This window comes from Notolepis coatsorum, assembly GCF_963971535.1.
Source record: "Notolepis coatsorum genome assembly, chromosome: 6".
Classification (NCBI taxonomy): Eukaryota; Metazoa; Chordata; class Actinopteri; order Aulopiformes; family Paralepididae; genus Notolepis; species Notolepis coatsorum.
This window is the reverse complement of record NC_140170.1, coordinates 63817171-63836819: the sequence shown is the minus strand read 5'-3', so window position 1 is coordinate 63836819 and position 19649 is coordinate 63817171. Positions and strand designations below refer to the sequence as shown.

General features: G+C 40.9%; 1 protein-coding gene across 1 annotated transcript; it reads left to right on the top strand.

The window, feature by feature from the left end:
* Positions 1 to 686: 686 nt before the first annotated feature.
* Positions 687 to 17698, top strand: faim2b (Fas apoptotic inhibitory molecule 2b; the record flags this gene model as incomplete). Its single annotated transcript, XM_084315590.1, has 12 exons — positions 687 to 701; positions 2039 to 2096; positions 7867 to 7934; positions 9337 to 9401; positions 13156 to 13209; positions 13295 to 13345; positions 14171 to 14210; positions 14316 to 14353; positions 14735 to 14822; positions 16320 to 16415; positions 16973 to 17026; positions 17546 to 17698. 12 exons carry the CDS (start codon positions 687 to 689, stop codon positions 17696 to 17698), a joined length of 780 nt encoding a protein of 259 aa, XP_084171716.1.
* Positions 17699 to 19649: the final 1951 nt, after the last annotated feature.

Below are 19649 nucleotides of genomic sequence, written 5' to 3'. Positions count from 1 at the left end.
TATTTCTATAAGAAAACCCCCAGTTTTCTTTTGTCTTGTGCATTTAGTTTTCTTTCTGTTCTTTTTACTTTTCGTAATCTATTTTGAAAGATGTTTGTATGCTTTAAATATGTTAGTAAGAAGAAAATCCCACTTCTTATTCCTACTATATTAGCATGCAAGTCCTATAGGGATCTAAAGAACTTTGGGCCGTTGAGCACCAGGATGATAAACTGTCCTGCAACACTCTTGGAAACACTTTTTATTTGGGACACCTGTTACGGGCTGCAGTTGTACAATCCTCAAATGCCGGGAAACCACCTGGACGTATACTGTAACAACCTGGCTGTTCAGACGATAGGGGATGGCATGGGATCAGGGTTAGAGAGAGATTAACCTCGCCGTGCTTTATAAAGCGTTAGTGTAATCCGCCCAGAGAAGACAGATTCAAAACAGCCACTGTAAGCACCCTTCCAGACCTTCTACACTGCGATCTGGACTACATAGACGACTCTACAGAAAGGGAACCAGCGAGGAAGAGGAGCTGACAATTTGGGGGGATTTTGGACGAAGATATCTACCTACCACCGAGCTAGACGAACCTGTCACCAGAGAATTAAAGAGCAAGTCTAGCTAGCTATCACCATAAACCTCATCATCATCAATAACAACAATAACATAACACCAAGGAACACAAAGAGGACATCATGGGCAAGGGAAAGGTACGAGTTTATTATCAAGATTTCAAGAGATTTATTTGTCACATACACATCCAGACATGTTATCTTTATTATGTATTTATTATGTGTTTACTACCTTCCTATTTGTTAGTTGCGTATGCGAATAACCCAGCAGTGCTTGTTTTCATTAGAGTCTATGGGCTTTTTTCTTTTCTTTATGGATTGTTTATTATAATATTTGGGATGTTCTACAGTATGTAGTACAAGTTCAAGTTCAAGTTCAAGTTTCTTTATTAGTACAGAATACATTTATACAAAATGCTTCTTTCTGTTTCGCTCCAGAGACTGTGCTAGGCAAAAATAGATAATAAAATAAGTATAGCCAGTATAAAATAGAAGTCAAGTACGTAGACAAAAATGTTCAGTATATACATATATACAATGCTCTATGTAGAGTAGAAGTAACTGAGTTACCATACAATATACTATACAGTGCAAAGCAGAAGTGGGATGAGGTACAATTTAGGTACAATATAATTTACAGTAAGGTGTAATGAGGTATGGGTTGTAGTGCAAATTCTTTACCGATAAATATAAAGTGTGCTTAGGTGTACTAAAGTGGTTAAAGTGGGTGCTGCAGTGAGTTGTATGTTTAAAGTGAGTATGTGCGTGTGGATGTGTGTGCTGTGAGTGCATTTGATGGTTGTTACATAGTGTTATTGTTCGTTGAGGAGCAGAATGTGACCAGGTTGTGAGATGGGTGTAATGCTGCAGCCCCTTCTCTAGAATGAATTAGTGATGGATGCACATGATCAATTCCTTTAATTAACACTACCACTGTGAAGCCCAACATAAAAGATACTTAGGTTACTGGTTACTTAGCAACAGACATGTAGTAGGATGTAGCTAACATGGCTGCCACTAAAGACGATCAATTCAGGCAATGACTCAGCCTCCAACCACATGGGTGAAACATAAAGAATGAGATTATTTGATGTTTGTTGATGGACTTACTTGTAGAAGAGTTTATTTAATACTCATTACTCTTTTTGTTTTTTGTTTATTTTATAATGCTTCTCGCACAAAGATGGAGTCCCACTGTGGGAATCCTAATCCCTTAAACTAATGAACCATTGGGGCTGTTTGGTACGGCATGGACTGTTCCAGAACAAACCACATTAGACGACAGACAATAGAATATCTAAGAGTCAAATATAGTTTGCGATACTGTGTGGCTGAAGAGATGGAAAGGGAAGTAGGACGTAGTCATGGTTTCTTTCTATGAAAGTGATCAATCAAAGAGACGATCTCTGTTTTCTTTACAACTGTCTCTATCTCTTTACAACTGACTAACAATCATTGTGACATCGTGCCATCAGGTGGCCGCAGCCAAGATGGATGGCGAGTGTCCACCCACCTATCAGGAGGCCACTGCAGGTAAGACAACAACAACAACAACAACAACAACAACAACAACAACAACAACAACAACAACAACAACAACAACAACAACAACAAGGGGGGGGGGGTCGGATGGTAGATAAAGGGAAGGACTCGAGTTTTATAGATCAGCATTCTGACAGGTGTTTGAAAACACTGAATTTGGCATTTAAAATCACATAATTGGTTGGTGTTCCAAAACACTACTTCTCATGTGTCTCCTAGGAGTGTTTTCAAGACACTTGGATTGATCTGTAGATTCCAGCAAGGTGACAGTTTTTACTCCTTTCAGTTGTGGGATCAGGCCCTATTCCCCGTACCTGGTTCAACAAAGTCGATCAAAAGTCCCATTATCCAGATTCAATTAACCCAATGTTTGAATCCAGGCTTTCCCTGTTCCTCGAACGCTGATTCAGTCTCGTTAATTTGAACCAGACTTGATACTCAGGATAATTGCGCGCGGCCGCCTCACCTGAAAAGACAGCAGATGTCGATCGCAGAAATCCTGATTTTCTAACGGCATTGATTGATTGATTGATTTAAAACTTTATTAAAAGATTGCAGAATGGGTACAATACAGTACGGCTCAATAGCATCGCCGACAAGTTAAATGCATAATCTATAGCAGGGGTCGGCAACCTGCGGCTCCGGAGCCGCATGCGGCTCTTTAGCCAATCAGCTGCGGCTCCATGGCCAAAAAAAAAAAAAAAAATTTACTTTTTATTTGATAGATTTTCCACAAATAAGGGAAGGACTCAAATAGAGCTGCATAGTTCAGGGTTTTATTTCAAAGTAGGTCTACAGATGCCAGTGTTTTTTCTCCTTTTCTGTGTTTTATTTCAAAGTAGGTCTACACATGGTAGTCTTTTTTCAAAGTGGACTACTTTTTATTTGATAAATGTTCCACAAATAAGGGAACGACTCAAATATACCTGAATAGTTCTAGTTTTATTTAAAAATAGGTCTACACAGCCAGTATTTTTTCTCCTCTTCATAAGAGTTTGCGGTTTTCCTTTGTTATAACAGGTAAAAACAGCAATAAAAAGTCTACATTTTTCTTTTTATTGCTTTATAATTCCATTAATGCAACAAACTGTGTGCTATAAGTATAAAGTATAATAAATCGCAAATTACTTTGGGTATGCAATTGTCAGGCGTTTTATGCTAAATGTGGGGTATGCTTGGGGATATATAAAACGTTATACACTGTGTTATCTTCATTTTAAGGGTAAATAGGTTGTGCGGCTCCCTGAGCATTTTATTTTGTGGGAAGGGGGAAAAGGTTGGTGATAGTAAAGGTTGCTGACCCCTGATCTATAGGCTAATGTTAAGTCCCTCATTACCCCAATCAATCAGATTATATTTCTTTAAATGTGCCTGCTGGCAGTAGGCTTAATGGAATGAATAATCGAATGAGATCTTGCTAGCGAAAATAATTAGTTAAACTCGTTCAGAATAAGTAGATACAAACAAGCCCAAAGAGTATCTAATTGATACGAATTAATAGATACTTATGAGGATATCTGTACTGTATGCGCTCGGCTTAGGTATCATGTACTTTATATATAAATACATGGTTCCCAAAGTTTTCAAGGCTTGACCCCCGAAATAAGAGAGGCTTGGAGGGAGGCTATACAGTTTCACTTAGCCCCTTTCACGAAAGGGGCTAAGTTTCACTATTAATCAGGTTTTAATCTGTTTCGGACATCATCCACATGCATTGAATTGATTAACCTTTGGTTTAGACCAGTGACACCAGTCATGTTAATCACCTTCTTGTTCATCATCAGATAACACTAACAGTGCTTGAACGGATAAATGCATTTTCTCAAATGCATTCATCAAAACGTCAAAGGCTTGCAATTGCTCATTCATTTCCTCAAGTCACGTCCACGTCATCAAATCAAACAGCGCATCTCCTCAAACATTTTAATCCCAGTTACAATATCACAATAACGTGTGAGTGACAGTGACAATTCAACAATCCACATATTCAGATTCGTCGTAATTCATATCCACAATCCATGCATGAAGACTTCAATTTATGCTTGAATGAAACAAAATCCAGGCGCTCCGTTAAACATCCACAGCGGAGAATATGAAAGGAATCAGATCTGTTTACAACTGTCTCTATCTCATCTATCTTAGTCAGTTGTAAAGATATAGAGACAGTTGTAAAGAAAACAGAGATCGTCTCTTTGATTGATCACTTTCATAGAAAGAAACCATGACTACGTCCTACTTCCCTTTCCATCTCTTCAGATCAGATCAGACTTTTTGATCTGTTGTCATAGTGATTTAGACAATCGAGCGTCGGGGAACGGAAAGTTCTGGCTTAAGTCAAGCTATGCTGAAAATTATCCGGCTAACTCAGTTAGCCATGGTACGAGGAACAGGGCCCTAATATTTGTCTTTATACACTATTATTAATAATAATAATAATAATAATAATAATAATAATAATAATAATAATAATAATAATAATAATAATAATAATAATAATAATAATAATAATAGTAGTAATAATAATAGTAATAATAATAGTTACACTAATAATAATAATAATAATAATAATAATAATAATAATAATAATAATAATAATAAACTTTATTTGTATAGCGCTGCACCTTTCATACAAGAAGTGCAGCCCAAAGTGCTTCACAGCAGTAAAATATACATGAAATAGGCATAGAATGAGCATAGCATTGGCAGAATAAGAGCAAGGCATAAAGTGCAGACATAAGAATAGGCATAATATGAGATAATAATAATATAGAAAAATCACAGAATAAAAGTAGCGCAATAAAATACCTCTCATTTACAGTACAATAATCACGTTTTATTACAGATTTGCATGGGTTTTATTTGGGAAAGTTTTAGTTGGTGCTTTTTGCAACTTTGGAGTGAATGTACAGCCTCACAAGGTATGGAAACCATGCATGGAACTCTCAGGCAGTTCAACTGACTGACTTCACATCTCAAAGTGATAGAGATGGTAGTTAAATATGGTACAGAATAGCATGAATGTGGGGGGGCCGGGTAGCGCAGCGGACTAAGCGTCTGTCTACCACCACAGAGACAGCTGTGGTGCTTCCGGGTTGGCCGACCATCCATACTAACACAATTGGCAGTGTTAGCGGGAGGGAAGCCGGTGGGTGGTAATCTGGTTGTTGTAAACAGCAACTCCTACAGGTCGGTCGGGGCGCCTGTTCAGCAGGGAAAGAATCTGGGGGAGGTAGTGTGATCCTCCCACGTGTTACACTCCCCCAGTGAGAGTCCTCGCTGTCAGGTGAAAAGAAGCGGCTTTCTGACTCCACATGTATCAGAGGAAACATGTGATATAGTCTTCAACCCTCCCTAGGCCGGCAAGTGGGGGGGAAATGCGCGCAACGACCAGGAAGGGAATTGGCATAACGACTAAATTGGGATGGGAGAAAAATACGGAAAAAAGGGGGAGAAAAAATAGATAAAAAAAAATGAATAGCATGAATGTAGCTTAGTGGAAAAGAACATTGCTAAATCTTAATAATATCAAATTATATAATATAAGCACTACATGTTCAATGCCTACCGTTATTCTTTGCCATACTCAGGGACGTCTAAATCTTACAGACATATTAAATATCTGAGAAAGTAGAGACAAAATCTGGCAATTGATTACAATTGATTGAACTGCTCGAAGTCAATTGGATATTTGTATAAACCATGCGAGCTGAAATATACTTCTGTAGCAAGGTGCTGGGTTCGAGCAACCTCGTAGGCAAACGCCAGACAAATCGGCTTATGTCACTGTACTTGATGAAGTACACAGAGCCCTTCATCAAACTATAACTTAAACAGGATAGAAGGCATGGTGGCCATCCTTAGCCCTGTGTGAACCCTCTCCCTCATTGTCCGTGTGGCCCAGAGCAGTCCCAGTCTCACCGTGAAATAGAGGAAAAAGGCTAATTACGCAGACCAGCTGCACCTGTGCTAATTAACCCTCCCCACTGCTTCCCGGTATATGTCTCTCCTGACCTTCTCCTCTGCAGCAGACACCACAACCACCCCCCACAACTTTGCTTTCCTATACGGCAAAATTAACGTCATATAGGGCACTCCAGTAGCACACCATATAGCTTGCTGAGGCTACGTTTAGACGTGTGGCAGTGAAAGGGTTAGAAGTACTGCCAATGTAGCCTTCAGGTGATCGCCATGGATAGAATCAGACATGCTTTGTTTACGCTTCTAGGCTACTGGCGGCGCTGGCGCATGCCTGTGATGTAAGCAGTAGGCGCGACCAGAGCCGTGACAACCCTTTCGTCATCGTTTTATGCGGTTTGACAGTTTAGACGAGAGCGCAAAGGTCTATCGTTTCTAGGAATTCCACCCTGGAAGGTAGTCTCACTTTTTTGCGGTTTCACCCCGTAAAAACGCAGTTTCCGTATAAACGAAAGGCACATCCGAAAAAATATTTTTGCGGATTCACCTGCTAGCGGTTCCGTCTAAACGGGGCCTGAGTCGCGAATCGGTCGTCCCGGGTTCGCTTCCCACACCCGGTGACCATTTGCCGCATGTCCTCCCCTCTTCTCCTCCTGTTCTCCCCCACCTCCATCGGTCCTGTGTGACCAGGGGAAAAAAATGCTAATAAAGATAATAAAAAATATTTAAAAAATTAACGTCATATAGTGTATTTAGTCTTTGAAGCCAGATAAGTTAATAGAATCTAGCTGCTTGGAACAGAGCTTTACGCGTAATGCACGGTTGTTTGCCGTCAATGCAAATGTGTAAAGAGTATGTTGCTCCCTCGTTGATCCGAGTGGGATGTCGATGCACGACTCAGAATGAACTCATACAGGCAGATTATTTAGGAGCATGTTCTCTGATTTACTGTAGCATTCTGGTGGATCAGAGAAACTGGCAACTGCAACCATCGTTGCTAGATAGTAGAAGATTATATTCTCACATGTGGATCAGAGACGACCAAAGCTGAATGGAAAAAGTAACTGGGAGAGTTAGATTAGATTCAAATGTATTGGCATTATACAGCACAAGTACAGTACAACGAAAAGAAGTTGGGCATCCAACCAGAGTGCAAATGTAATATACAATGTACAGGTGATTAAACTGGGTATAAGATATATAAATTAGTACTATTGTACTCAGTATGTATGTACAAAGTATCAATATGTACAGTGATACAGGTATAAAGACACTATGGTAGTAGTCATACTGGCCAACAGTGTAACTAGTAAGTAGGTAAGGGATATGTACAGATATAGCATCTTTGTATTTTTTTTTTTTTTATAATTTTTTAAACAAACACATAAACAAACATGACAACACAAGATAAGATATACAAGCATTAATTAACAGTGCACATCCAATGAAGTCACCATTTAGTTAAATGTCTTATACAGGATATACCCCTAATACCTGCTATCTACTGTAATACCCTACACACATATGCTCTAGCTCGTACCCCCCGTACAGATATAGCATCTACAGATATGTAAAAGGATTATATGCAGGCATGTACAGACAGATATGGTAAGAATGAATATATATATTGAGCCCAAACACGATGGTGTCGATAATGCTGTATCCATATATATATATGGATACAGCATTATCGACACCATCGTGTTTGGGCTCAAGCAGAACACTGACCACATACGTGTGGCTAACTAAAACATATTAGTGAATGTAAACCAACGTTCTTCATACTTTTAAGTGCACAATGTCAATGTTTGTCCAAAAATGTGACACCATCTTCTCGCCATCGCAGGTTACGGGGAGATGGAGGCCCAGTTCGCCTGGGACGACAAAGCAGTCAGGAGGCTCTTCATCAGGAAGGTACGTGATGTTTTAGTAGATGAAACAAGATTATATTTTTTTTATCTACTTTTTCTCCTCCTATTTTCCTGTATTTTTCTACCGTCCCAATTTAGTCGTTATGCCAATTCCCCCCTCCCCTTCCTGGTCGTTGCGCGTATTTCCCCCCCACTTGCCGGTCTAGGGAGCCCTGAAGTCTATCACATGCTTCCTCCGATACATGTGGAGACAGCCAGGAGCCTCTTTTCACCTGCCAGCGAGGACTCTCACTGGGGGAGTGTAACGCGTGGGAGGATCACACTACCTCCCCCAGTTCCCTCCCTCGCTGAGCAGGCGCCCTGACCGACCTGTAGGAGTCGCTGTTTACAACGACCAGGACCCACCCCACTGGCCTTCCACCCGCTGACACTGCCAATTGTGTCAGTATGACGACCGGCCAAGCCGGAGGCACCGCTGACAGCCGGATTCGATCCCACTGTCTCTGCGGACGCTTAGTCCGCTGCGCTACCCGGCCGCCCTAGATGAAACAAGATTCAATGAAATAAATAAAACTGGGGAGAGGATAAGAGGAAGGTTACACAAAAACACAAGCTCTCAGAGACACAATGGCTATTTATTTTTATTTGGCTGTTCACATTATTATTATTATTATTATTTTGAAATGTGGCCAATATCAGATTCCAGTGTGAACCGGTCACACGCTCCTGCACTGACTGGATGTAAAGTTTACACTGAAGTGAAGTCACAGTTTGACATGATTTAATTAAGTTGAATGCAGTGGGAGGCCAGCTAATTAATACAAATCATATCTGTATCTGATTCAGGATTTAGGATTAGGACCATTATGAAAGTGGCCCAAATCAGAATTGAAAAGATCAGATTATATGTTATGTTTTCTGTTCACACTGTCAGATTTGGGACACTTCTGTCTGTAGTCTGAAAGTAGCCAAATTGCACATTATACATTAAGTATCCAATGGTATCCATACAGCAGTGAAAAGTTGGATTGTACCTAGGGATGCTCGATATTGGCTTTTTTACCGATACCGATATACCGATATTGTCCAACTCTTAATTTCCGATACCGATATCAACCGATATCAACCGATACCAATATATGCAGGGTTTCCCCCCCCCCAAAAACGGAATAATTTCAGGTAATTAACATTACATATCTCTTGTTGTGGAATTAACACAACATTATGAATACTTTTGACAATAAATAAAATCAGAATTTGTTCTTACTTGCTTGCCTGGGTAAATAAAGGTTATAGAAATGTAAAAAAAAAAAAAAAAATTTTTAAAGTTTTGAAAACCGATACAGATATTTTCCGATATCACATTTTAATGCCGATATCGGCCGATAATATCGGTAGGCCGATAATATCGGACATCCCTAATTGTACCGTATGTCTTGCTCCAGGTCTACGCCATCCTTATGACCCAGCTGTTGGTGACTGTGGCAATTGTTGCTCTTTTCACATTTTGGTAAGTTGTTTCTATTCATTAGAATCTGAATAATTGGTGCATATAACTCACATAATGAACTGTGCTTGATTTTATCTAGGAGGTCCTTAAACTCACAACTGTGTAATTTCAGTTCATTTTAAACCTTTATTTCAACTCATAAGACCCTGAGGTTACCCTCATTTCCAGTGACGGTGAGCTTACAAAACAAAAGTTGCAATTTCATACATATAGGCACAATAAATAATAATAAACAATAAAAAACCAACAAACAGCTAAGACAGTTACAAGTCGACACACAGTGGTCGGAGATCATACATTTAAATGCAGCAAAAGAAGGAATAACCTTCAGCTTCAGAGTCAGTTGGAGGGCGTTCCAGGTGTCATGTTAGATGCACTCGACTGGTCTTCCCTATATACTAGGAGCCACTTCCATTGGCTTAAATGTATCTTTAAGTGTATTTACTTCAATTGCCTCTGTTATCTGAAGCAGTTGTTAGAACCATGTCATCAGCATACACTGTTATCTGAAGCAGTTGTTAGAACCATATCATCAGCATACACTGTTATCTGAAGCACTTATTAGAACCATATCATCAACAGACACTGTTATCTGAAGTAGTTGTTAGAACCATATCATCAACATTCTGACCATCTTTTCTGTTCCAAAAGCTTTCATAGAAATTGGTTAAAAGGGCATTTATTTTTAGGGCTCCCTCCGATTGGAATACTTTACCAAATAATTTACGATCTCTAACTTAATTAGGTATATTTAGAAACTACTTTATTTTCCCATATATATGCTTTGAATCAATCTATTTATATACATTTGTTAGATTTCGATCAATCAGCCAGTATCACCTCTTCATCTGTTGGCTGGTGTAGTTCTGCGTTGTGTTTATTTCTTTGACGTCTGTAACGCTTGGTGTGCTAATGAAGTTGAGAACACAGTTTGCAGACAAGGGAGAAGGAACGTAGGCAGAGACGAGGAGTGATGCTTGAAGAAGGGTGTTTACTTCTTATCCAATGTAAATACAAAACAACACTACTAATAACACAACGAAGGAAAACAAGAAAACGAACGAAGTATACAGGCAAGGACTCACTAGACATCAACGGGGAAGGCAGGCACGACACGGGGAACACACAGGATACTGGAGGAATGTCGCCACAAGGAAGGGAGGACAGACAGACACCTAAATACCCCAATCAATTAATAATCAACAACACCTGGCCAACACAGAATCATAACACAACGACAGTAAAGCAATGACAAACTAAACAACAACTAGACACTACGGCAATGACACACAACAACACAACAGGGGAGTAACATCACACATACAGTAGACAGGGGTGGCCCAAGACAATAAACAATTAGACACTATATCTATTACTTGGAACCACAGTAGAATGGCCACCTGTACCAACAGGCTAGTCTGGCCACTAGAGGGTAGGAGACCAATGTCAGGAGGAGAGCAATGTCCAATGTTATTCTCCTGGCGGTCAGCAGGACCGGCCCTTGGATCGTAACAGACGTCTTCTCATACTGGCTGTACAATCTTTGTCATTCCCCTTTAATGCAATCCGTAAACATAAGAATTCGACACTGGACAGCGTAGTACCTTTCTTGGAATCGTTGTTTATTACATAAACAAAAGCCTCAGATGGTACCCATTTTGTATTGTCCTTGAAAAGTCTTTGATGGAACACTAAATTCATTATTCTATCTTCGCTTCTGCTGTTAGTCCAATGGTGGTTGAGGCCTTGTCGTTAGCCAAAACCCTTTTTTGTTAGCCGAAGCTAGCCTCCTCGAGGCATAGGAGGGGGGGGGGGAGGCCCCTCCCACCACCCTCTAGTCTCTCTCTCCACGTCTGCTCATATCATGCTGTGTCCTGTTCTAACTCACACGCGGAAGAAAACTCACATTATAATAATCATCATCATCATTATCATCTCGGCATAGCAATGACAGGCCCCGCCCCCTTCTTGTTGCCATGTGACGCGCTGTCATGGCAACTGCTGTTCACCCTTCACACACATTAAACCTCTGTTTCTAGTGGTGTCAAACTCTCTCTCTGTCTGACCATTCTGCTAATGCAATCCTTATCAAGATGACGAACGACCTTCAAGCCACTCACACCCTGCTCGCCGTGGAGACCCACTGCCTGCTAACACACTCTCTCTCTGCCTGTGGTGCTCTCAGATGGCTATACGCAGTGCTGTCATTATATACATTTTGTTTACATTATATACACTGAAAAACCTCGAGATCCTTCACATTGGTGATCCATTGTTTTGTTTTTGATTAACTTAACACAATCGTGGCCACTGGGATAAGTCTAATTAATCTCAAGAGGACCGGGAAATGTAAACAGACGTGGGGCTGTTTGTAGAGCTAAATCTATACTTTATAGTATTGCTATCTGTCCATTCTCATTGTCAATTGAGTCCATAAACCGTCCCTTCAAAATGGCTTAAAGAAAAAAAATGTCATCAATACATTCTCATTTTATAGCGCTGTGAATATAAGCCTTATACGGGATTTGGTCTAGTATATTTTCTGGAAGGCTAGATATAGGGCTAATAGCTTCTAACGTTATATCCAATGGCATTTCCGTTTTACAGATGCTACAGAAATAACTCAAACTGCATATGATCGGCACGATCTTCAAGCATGTATGCATGAAAGGGGGGGGGGGGGGCGGGGGACGTCGTTTCTGATTATTGATTACCAATATCCGCGTTAGCCTCATTAGCCTCATAGGCCGAACGCCTGGTTGAGTATCATAATAATGCCCGATTGGGCTGTACTTTACGTGAAAAAGATCTTACCGTGGTCCGGTGGGATCCCCCTGAGCATTTCCCCGTTATCGATCGTCATCTGGTAGATCGATATGTCCATTGGCTGATGATAAATCCCCTTATTGCATGGTGAAATCTGCGATGCAAAACGTAATCCAAGGTACAGGCTACACATCCAGAATCCAGCTACTGGAAACTCAAAAAAAAGTCCAAAAAAAGAATGCTCCCTTCAGCCACAGTGCACACTGCATTATCGCGATAGCGCCCCTAAGAGGATCTGGCCGGTATTGCACCTTCTCAAATTCAAAGAATAGGGTAAATCTGCAGTGCAGCTCGGCGACCTTGAATAGGTTATTAATATGGAATAAAAGCAATAACAACTTGCCACAGATATATCCGTGCTTCTGTCCACAACGGGTGGAATCGAAACACGGAGATCTCCGTGCTTGGGCGGGATAGTGTTAACATATGTTATGTTAAGTGTTGTTGTTGGTTATTGTGGTTTCTTTGTATTGTGTTTCATGTTGTAAACAAGATGATACATCTCAAAGGGGTTTATCCTGTGAAACCAACATGACACCAAACCATCACTTCCACCGGCTCAGGCGGTCAGGGTATTATAGCAAGTTGTCAATAGTGACATTAAAGAGATTAGGTACTATAGCAACTAAAAGAGGTTCTAATCCCTGTTTCCAACTACGACTAAAACCAGAGGATTACATGTCGGCAGCTTGTAGCCACTGGATTAGAATATGAAAGGCAGTCAGAACCCAGTGTGGAGTTCCCCTCTAATGAAAATAAAAAACCTTTGAGGCTCAAACCAGAATCCAAACATAAACTAATGCCCACCCTCCAAGAATGTATGCCAATGTAGCCCATAGGGTCAAAATAAGGATGCAGGATACAATACAGGATATGAATTTGAATTCTTTCTATGAGTTTAACATTCACTTTCTCCCCCTCCCACTAGTGACCCAGTGCGGTACTACATACAGACACACCCAGGCTTGTACATGGCCTCCTAGTAAGTGACAACATAACAACCCACATACGGTCTATAAACTCATTGTCGTTGCTGAGATAAATGATCTTTTTCTCTTTTCCAACAGTATGACGTTCTTTGCGACCTACATTGCATTGACCTGCTGTGGAGACCTAAGGTAAAGTCCCTGCCAGTGTAAATATCAAACAACAATATAGCTACTAGCATGGCACTCTTGAGAGATGCCACAGCCGTACAGTTACAACATTACAGTTAACCTGTAAACCCTGCCACTTACACTACAGCCCTATGTTAACCTGTAAACCCTGCCACTCCAACACTACAGCCCTACGTTAATATTATATAATATACAATTTAGTCCCAAAAAAAGTAAAAGCGACAAAGTATAAGAATAGTAGCATAGTATTAGGGTACATAATAGTAAAAAGGTTAGAGGGTTAGTGTACTTTTTTCCTCCCTTCAGATATTATTGAAGAGGTGTGTTTTTAGTTGTCCATATTATATTATATATGCCATACTTTTGCTATATAGTAACTTATTATAGTGTGCATTTCTCTGGCAGAACCTAAGGTGTGGCAACTCCAAGCCAAAACTAAATATTTAAACAAACTGCAAACTGCAAGAGAAGCATTTATGCCTAGAGGTCACTGTTTGACAACATTACAGATTCTACCTTTAATCAATTTGAAAGGAATTCATTAGTGCAGGTCATTGGCGGACTGTCAACCTATCCAGCAGGTCTGAGCCAAATAGGATAGTACATTTGCAGGCGGGACACACAGACAGGAGTAATTACAGTTCTCCCTTCGCACGATTTGATTTGTGACTATAGGCTTGCTGTAACCTAATGTGAACCACAGTGTTGATTGGTGATTTTCTAAACTCTGGGCTCACTCTCTCTCTCTCTCTCTCTCTCTCTCTCTCTCTCTCTCTCTCTCTCTCTCTCTCTCTCTCTCTCTCTCTCTCTCTCTCTCTTAAACAGGAGGCAGTTCCCCACTAACCTTATTCTGTTGGTTATCTTTGTGAGTATTACGTAATTAACATGAATAACTATAACTATATGCATCAGAAAGGCTTATTTATACCCTGCATGGACCTGAACTAACTCTACACTCTCCTCTTCTCAGACTCTGAGCATGGCCTGCATGCTGGGGTTTGTATCAAGGTAATGCATGCTGTGTCTTGTGTTCATGAGAGAGAGAGAGAGAGAGAGAGAGAGAGAGAGAGAGAGAGAGAGAGAGAGAGAGAGAGAGAGAGAGAGAGAGAGAGAGAGAGAGAGAGAGAGGGAGAGAGGGAGAGAGAGGGAGAGGGAGAGGGAGAGAGAGAGATAGGGGGAGAGAGAGGGAGGGAGGGAGGGAGGGAGGGAGGGAGGGATGTATTTGAATGTAAAGATTTTGCTCTCCTTCAACTACATTGTAGACAGAGAGACAGACAGACTATATATACAATGTTCTATAGTTATACTCTATATTATAATATATTATATAATAGTAATATAGTACTGACAATATTAATGACCTATAAAACCTGTTACTTGCTCTTGCAGTTTCTACAACACTAAGTCAGTGGTGTTGTGTCTGGGAATCACAGCTCTGGTGTGTTTATCCGTCACCATCTTCAGCTTCCAGACCAAGGTGAGAATGACTTAGCAACTCATCATTATTTAAGGCACTTCAAACTCAATGTCAGAGATTCCCAAATCGGGACCCCACTGCTATTTTAACATTTGGATTTACAAGGTTAATAAGTAAGTCCACTTCAGAAGTCAAAATGTAAAACAGCTGTGCAGTCCTGATTTGGGGCTATAGACCTGTTCGCTGTATACGTCAGACTCGGTGTGCGCACGCATCACCGGGGCAGAAAGGAACGCAATCCTGGTCACTTAGTCACGTGACTCAGTTGGTATTGCTGATTGGCTCGAACACGGTATGTTTGTAAACAGCAAACAGGTCTATAGGGATTAACACATTAACTGCCACGGAGTTTGCCCGTCTCATACCACTCTCTGCCACCACTCTAAGTCTATGGAGATGTTCACCTTCTTTGCAGGGCTATAACTTTTTAAATTGTATTGCTAAATTGACATTACTATGGCCCATTCAACATCGATTATCTATCGTTCAGGATGTAGGAACGTTATACTTTTTCATTCATAGATTCATATGAAAATACCGTCTAGAATATAAATATGTTTTTATCGTTTTCTGCAGTAATTCCTAGAACGTGAGTTATAGGCATAAACCCATATATAGATTATCAACTGCCGTTTGTTGCCGATACACGCTATATAAAAAATTTCAACTGTACATGATCCTAAACGTTATGACTCATCATGCGCGGATGAACGGGGGGGGGGGGGGGGGGTAGTTTAAAATTCCGTGATCGTCAGTAAATGCTTTATGTAGTATGGGTAATATATTGATCAGAGCAGTTTGCATTAATAATAATAAACATTCATGCTGAAAGTAACGTTACTGTCCTCTTACCGTTCGCCGATGAGACTGGAGGAAAAAGATCCCACTTATTTGACGGCGATCTACTAGATCCATTTCCGGTTTGTATAATAATAATAAACGCCCAAATCATATCGATTATTGAGTTATGGCAGCGATCCATATACACGGATGTGTGTCTAGAGTCCCGCAACAATATGTGAGTGCCGGACGCATTTCCCAGATGCACAGAGATCACCAGAGATCCATTTCCGGTTGTAACTCGCCGATCATCCACCAGGCGGCAGTATTGAAGCGTTGCAGAGTTGTGCAGGCTCCCACTGTATCAGCCGAGGCTGGGTGAGGGAATTATGAATACCATGGCGAAAAAATGAAATATGATATCAATAACGTCGTACGCCGTGGTTTGGCAGAATTAGCATGACCTTGAAACACGTTGTACGACGTTATTGGCGCCCAATGTGTTAAAGGAGCTGTAAGTGGTATATTTTTGTAAAAAATATAGCTTTACATGTCGGCAGCCATCACTGCTATAGAGTGTTTGGTCAGTAACATGGGTCTCCCAGTCCCTCCGCTCTGCAGTAAACATAAAATAAATGTCCTGGTATCGCTTCCCACTTTATCCAATCAGGAGAGAGAACTCCATGACTTACTGTTTTCCCTTTTGCCCGCCAACAGTACGACTTCACGTCCTGCCACGGGGTGCTCTTCGTGCTGTGCATCGTGATGATCCTCTGTGCCATCATGCTCTCCATCGTCCTGCCATTCGGATACGTAAGTACCCACCGCCTCCCGACCGTGGCACAAAATGTAAACAACGGCGAAACCGGGGGGTTAATCGAGACATAATCACCCCCGTACACTTTTCTAGAAAGCAGCCGAGAACAGTTGTGACCAACGACAGGGTTAATAATAATAATAATAATAATAATAATACACTTTATTTGTATAGCACCTTTCATAAAAAAATTGCAGCTCAAAGTGCTTTACAACAGAAAAAGACAGTATAAAATGAGCACATAAAGTGCAGACATATAAAATCACAGTTTTTCTCATTAGGATCTAACATCCCAATAGGCCACCTAAAAATAGACAATAATAAAAAGAATAAGATAGAATAGGCAGAGTAAAATAGTGCAGTGGTTGAATGTAGCTTTGGAGTAAATCTTTTTGTGGCCTCATTCCCCTTATTTGAGTGCACGGGTAGAAGAAAGGATTGGCCCTTACCGCCTTGTTCGTGATCCAGGAGATTATCTCGCAAAGCCACCGTCTTTACCAAATTAGTAGCCTATATCTTCTTAGCAGTGTTTGCCATTGCTTTTTACCTTCAGGTGCCCTGGCTACACGCCCTCTATGCCATGATAGGAGCCGTCGTATTCACTCTGGTAAGAACCAAATATGTTTGTTTTTTGTGTTTTGTATTTTCCTCAGAGACATGCTATGAGACCCCCTTCACTTAAACTGTGTTGTTAATGTAATGGCTTGATTGATTGCGTGCGTGTATGAGAGTGGCAATATGTGTCTCAATGAGATTTTACCTGTATAAATAAAGGATTGAAATTTTATTAAATGAATATACAAAACATGCAATATAGTGTGCCACCACATATTTTTTTATAATAATAATAATCAATACTGGTATAACTCTACACATCAGTTTACATATAAAAGGTGTTCTGTCTTCTCTTCCACGTCCTGCAAAAATGTTCCAAAAAAAAAAAAAAACAGTTTCTGCTTCCATTGTCCCTTTAACCACACTTAAGTATCATTATGTTCAAGGACTATATCATTCTCTCTCTCTCCCTTTCTCTTTTTCTACCGCTCTCTCCCTCTCTTTCTCTCTCCCTCTTTCTCTCTCACTCTCTCCCTCTCTCTCTCTCTCTCTCTCTCCCTCCCTCCTACAGTTCCTGGCGTTTGACACTCAGCTGCTGTTGGGGAACAAGCGTTACTCCATGAGTCCAGAGGAGTATATCTTCGCCACGCTCAACCTTTATCTAGACATCGTCTACCTGTTCAGTTTCCTGCTGCAGATAGTGGGAGGGGGGCGCGGTGAATGAAACCGCCCCCGCCATCTCCAGAGTGTTCAATAGCAATAAGTCCATCAACTACATGGTGTAAAAATATCCTGGTATCGTAACTTCACTGATTTCTCCTACTGTATCGGATATCGGGCCGATACTTAGCTTAGGCCATGTTTAGACGGAAACGCTAGCAGGTGAATCCGGAAAAATCTTTTTCCGGCTGTGCCTTTTGTTTATACGGCAACGGCGTTTTTGCGGGGAGAATCCGCAAAAAAGTGAGACCACCATCCTGGGTGGAAATCCTAGAAACGATACACCTTCGCGCTATCATCTGAACAGTCAAACCGCATAAAACTATGACGAAAGGGTTGTCAAGGCTCTCGTCGCATACTGCTTACATCACAGGCATGCGCCAGTAGCCTAGAAGCGTAAACAAAGCGGACAAGCATGTCTGATTATATCCACGGAGATCACCTGAAGGCTACATTGGCAGTACTTTTAAATACACAAGAATCAGTCCAGCGGCTATCGCAACAGTGACTGGAGCCACTGTCTGTGATTCTGCTTTGGTCCAATCACATTCCCCCACCCACAGTCTGCGAATCAGAGGCAGAGTAGGGCGGGTCTTCACAGCATGCCTGGTTGTCTCAACGACCTGAGGCAGTGTAGCGTATGGTTTGCGTGAATATTTTCCCTAACGGAGTTGCACTTCCACGTTCGGTTTGCGCAATCTGATTGGCCACTGACGTTTCTGGTCATGTGACATCTGCGCCAATTGTGTGACAGCGGGGCTCCGTCGTCTCGAGTCGACACAGCCTCGTCTGCACGCAGAATTCCATCCCAAAACACTAGTCTAAACGCAACATTAAAAGTGAGACTGCAAGACGACTTTTGCGGTTTCTGTTCAGACTCTCTCCGTCTAAACATGGCCTTAAATAAGGGATTTTAGGCAACAAGGAAATAAGACTTTCTCCACCACTGAAACCAGATAACCAAACTGCAATTAACGCCAGGCAACTAGGTGGACTTGAATTTCTTCAGTGTTTGACACACCCAGAGGGGGGCGCCAAAAACTACACCCAGCATAAAAATAAGTATATATATATTATTAATATCCTTTAAAAGAATTTGCTGGGCAGACATTTTTGCGCCCCCTTCTATATCTGCAACCAATATTTTGACATTTAAAAAAAGTATCTAACATAACATTTATTTGGGGGGAGGGGGGCGCCAGGAGTGATTTTTGCCTAGGGCACCAAATGTGCTAGGTCCGGCCCTGTCTATACTATTCAGCGAAAGCAATGGCTCGGTTCAGTATTTGTACTGGAATGATACAGTATGGGCAGCAAAAGGTGATATGGGTGTACCCCAATCTTGTACCATTGCCCCCTTCCCAGGGTCAGAAAAGGACACCTGGCGGGTCTGTCCCCCACTGCAGTTTGGGCCTCATTCATGAAAATATTCTTTGACTTTATCCTAGATTGCATTATATGCTATAGCTATAGATAATATGATAAAGCAATGAATATGACAAAGGTGTAAATATGTTTTATTTAATTTTTTATACCATGAATATATAGCAGAAAATATCAATGAAGTGCTAATTTGGACAGGATACATATTTAAAAATCACAATTCTGGCTTAAATCTGTTCAGAAGAAACTTGTATAAAGTCATAAAGCCTCAGAAGTACAACTGAGTCGTCAAGGGAAGTTGTATTAGTATAGGCTATACACGAACGTCTCTTTGGCTGTTAGAAAATCAGTTGCAAGTTCTATTGTGACTTTAATGTGGCCTTTGGAATGGGTTTTCATCGTAATGTCAACTGAGGGATTCAATAAAAAAACGACTGTGTACTGAATGTGGTCTGAACGTGATCATTAGAGGTGTTTAGTGGTAGACGAGCTGTACCTGTAATGAACCACACACGCTTCAATCTATCATCTGTTAACCGCTTTCATTTGAAGCCTTCCTTCAGCATGAACAC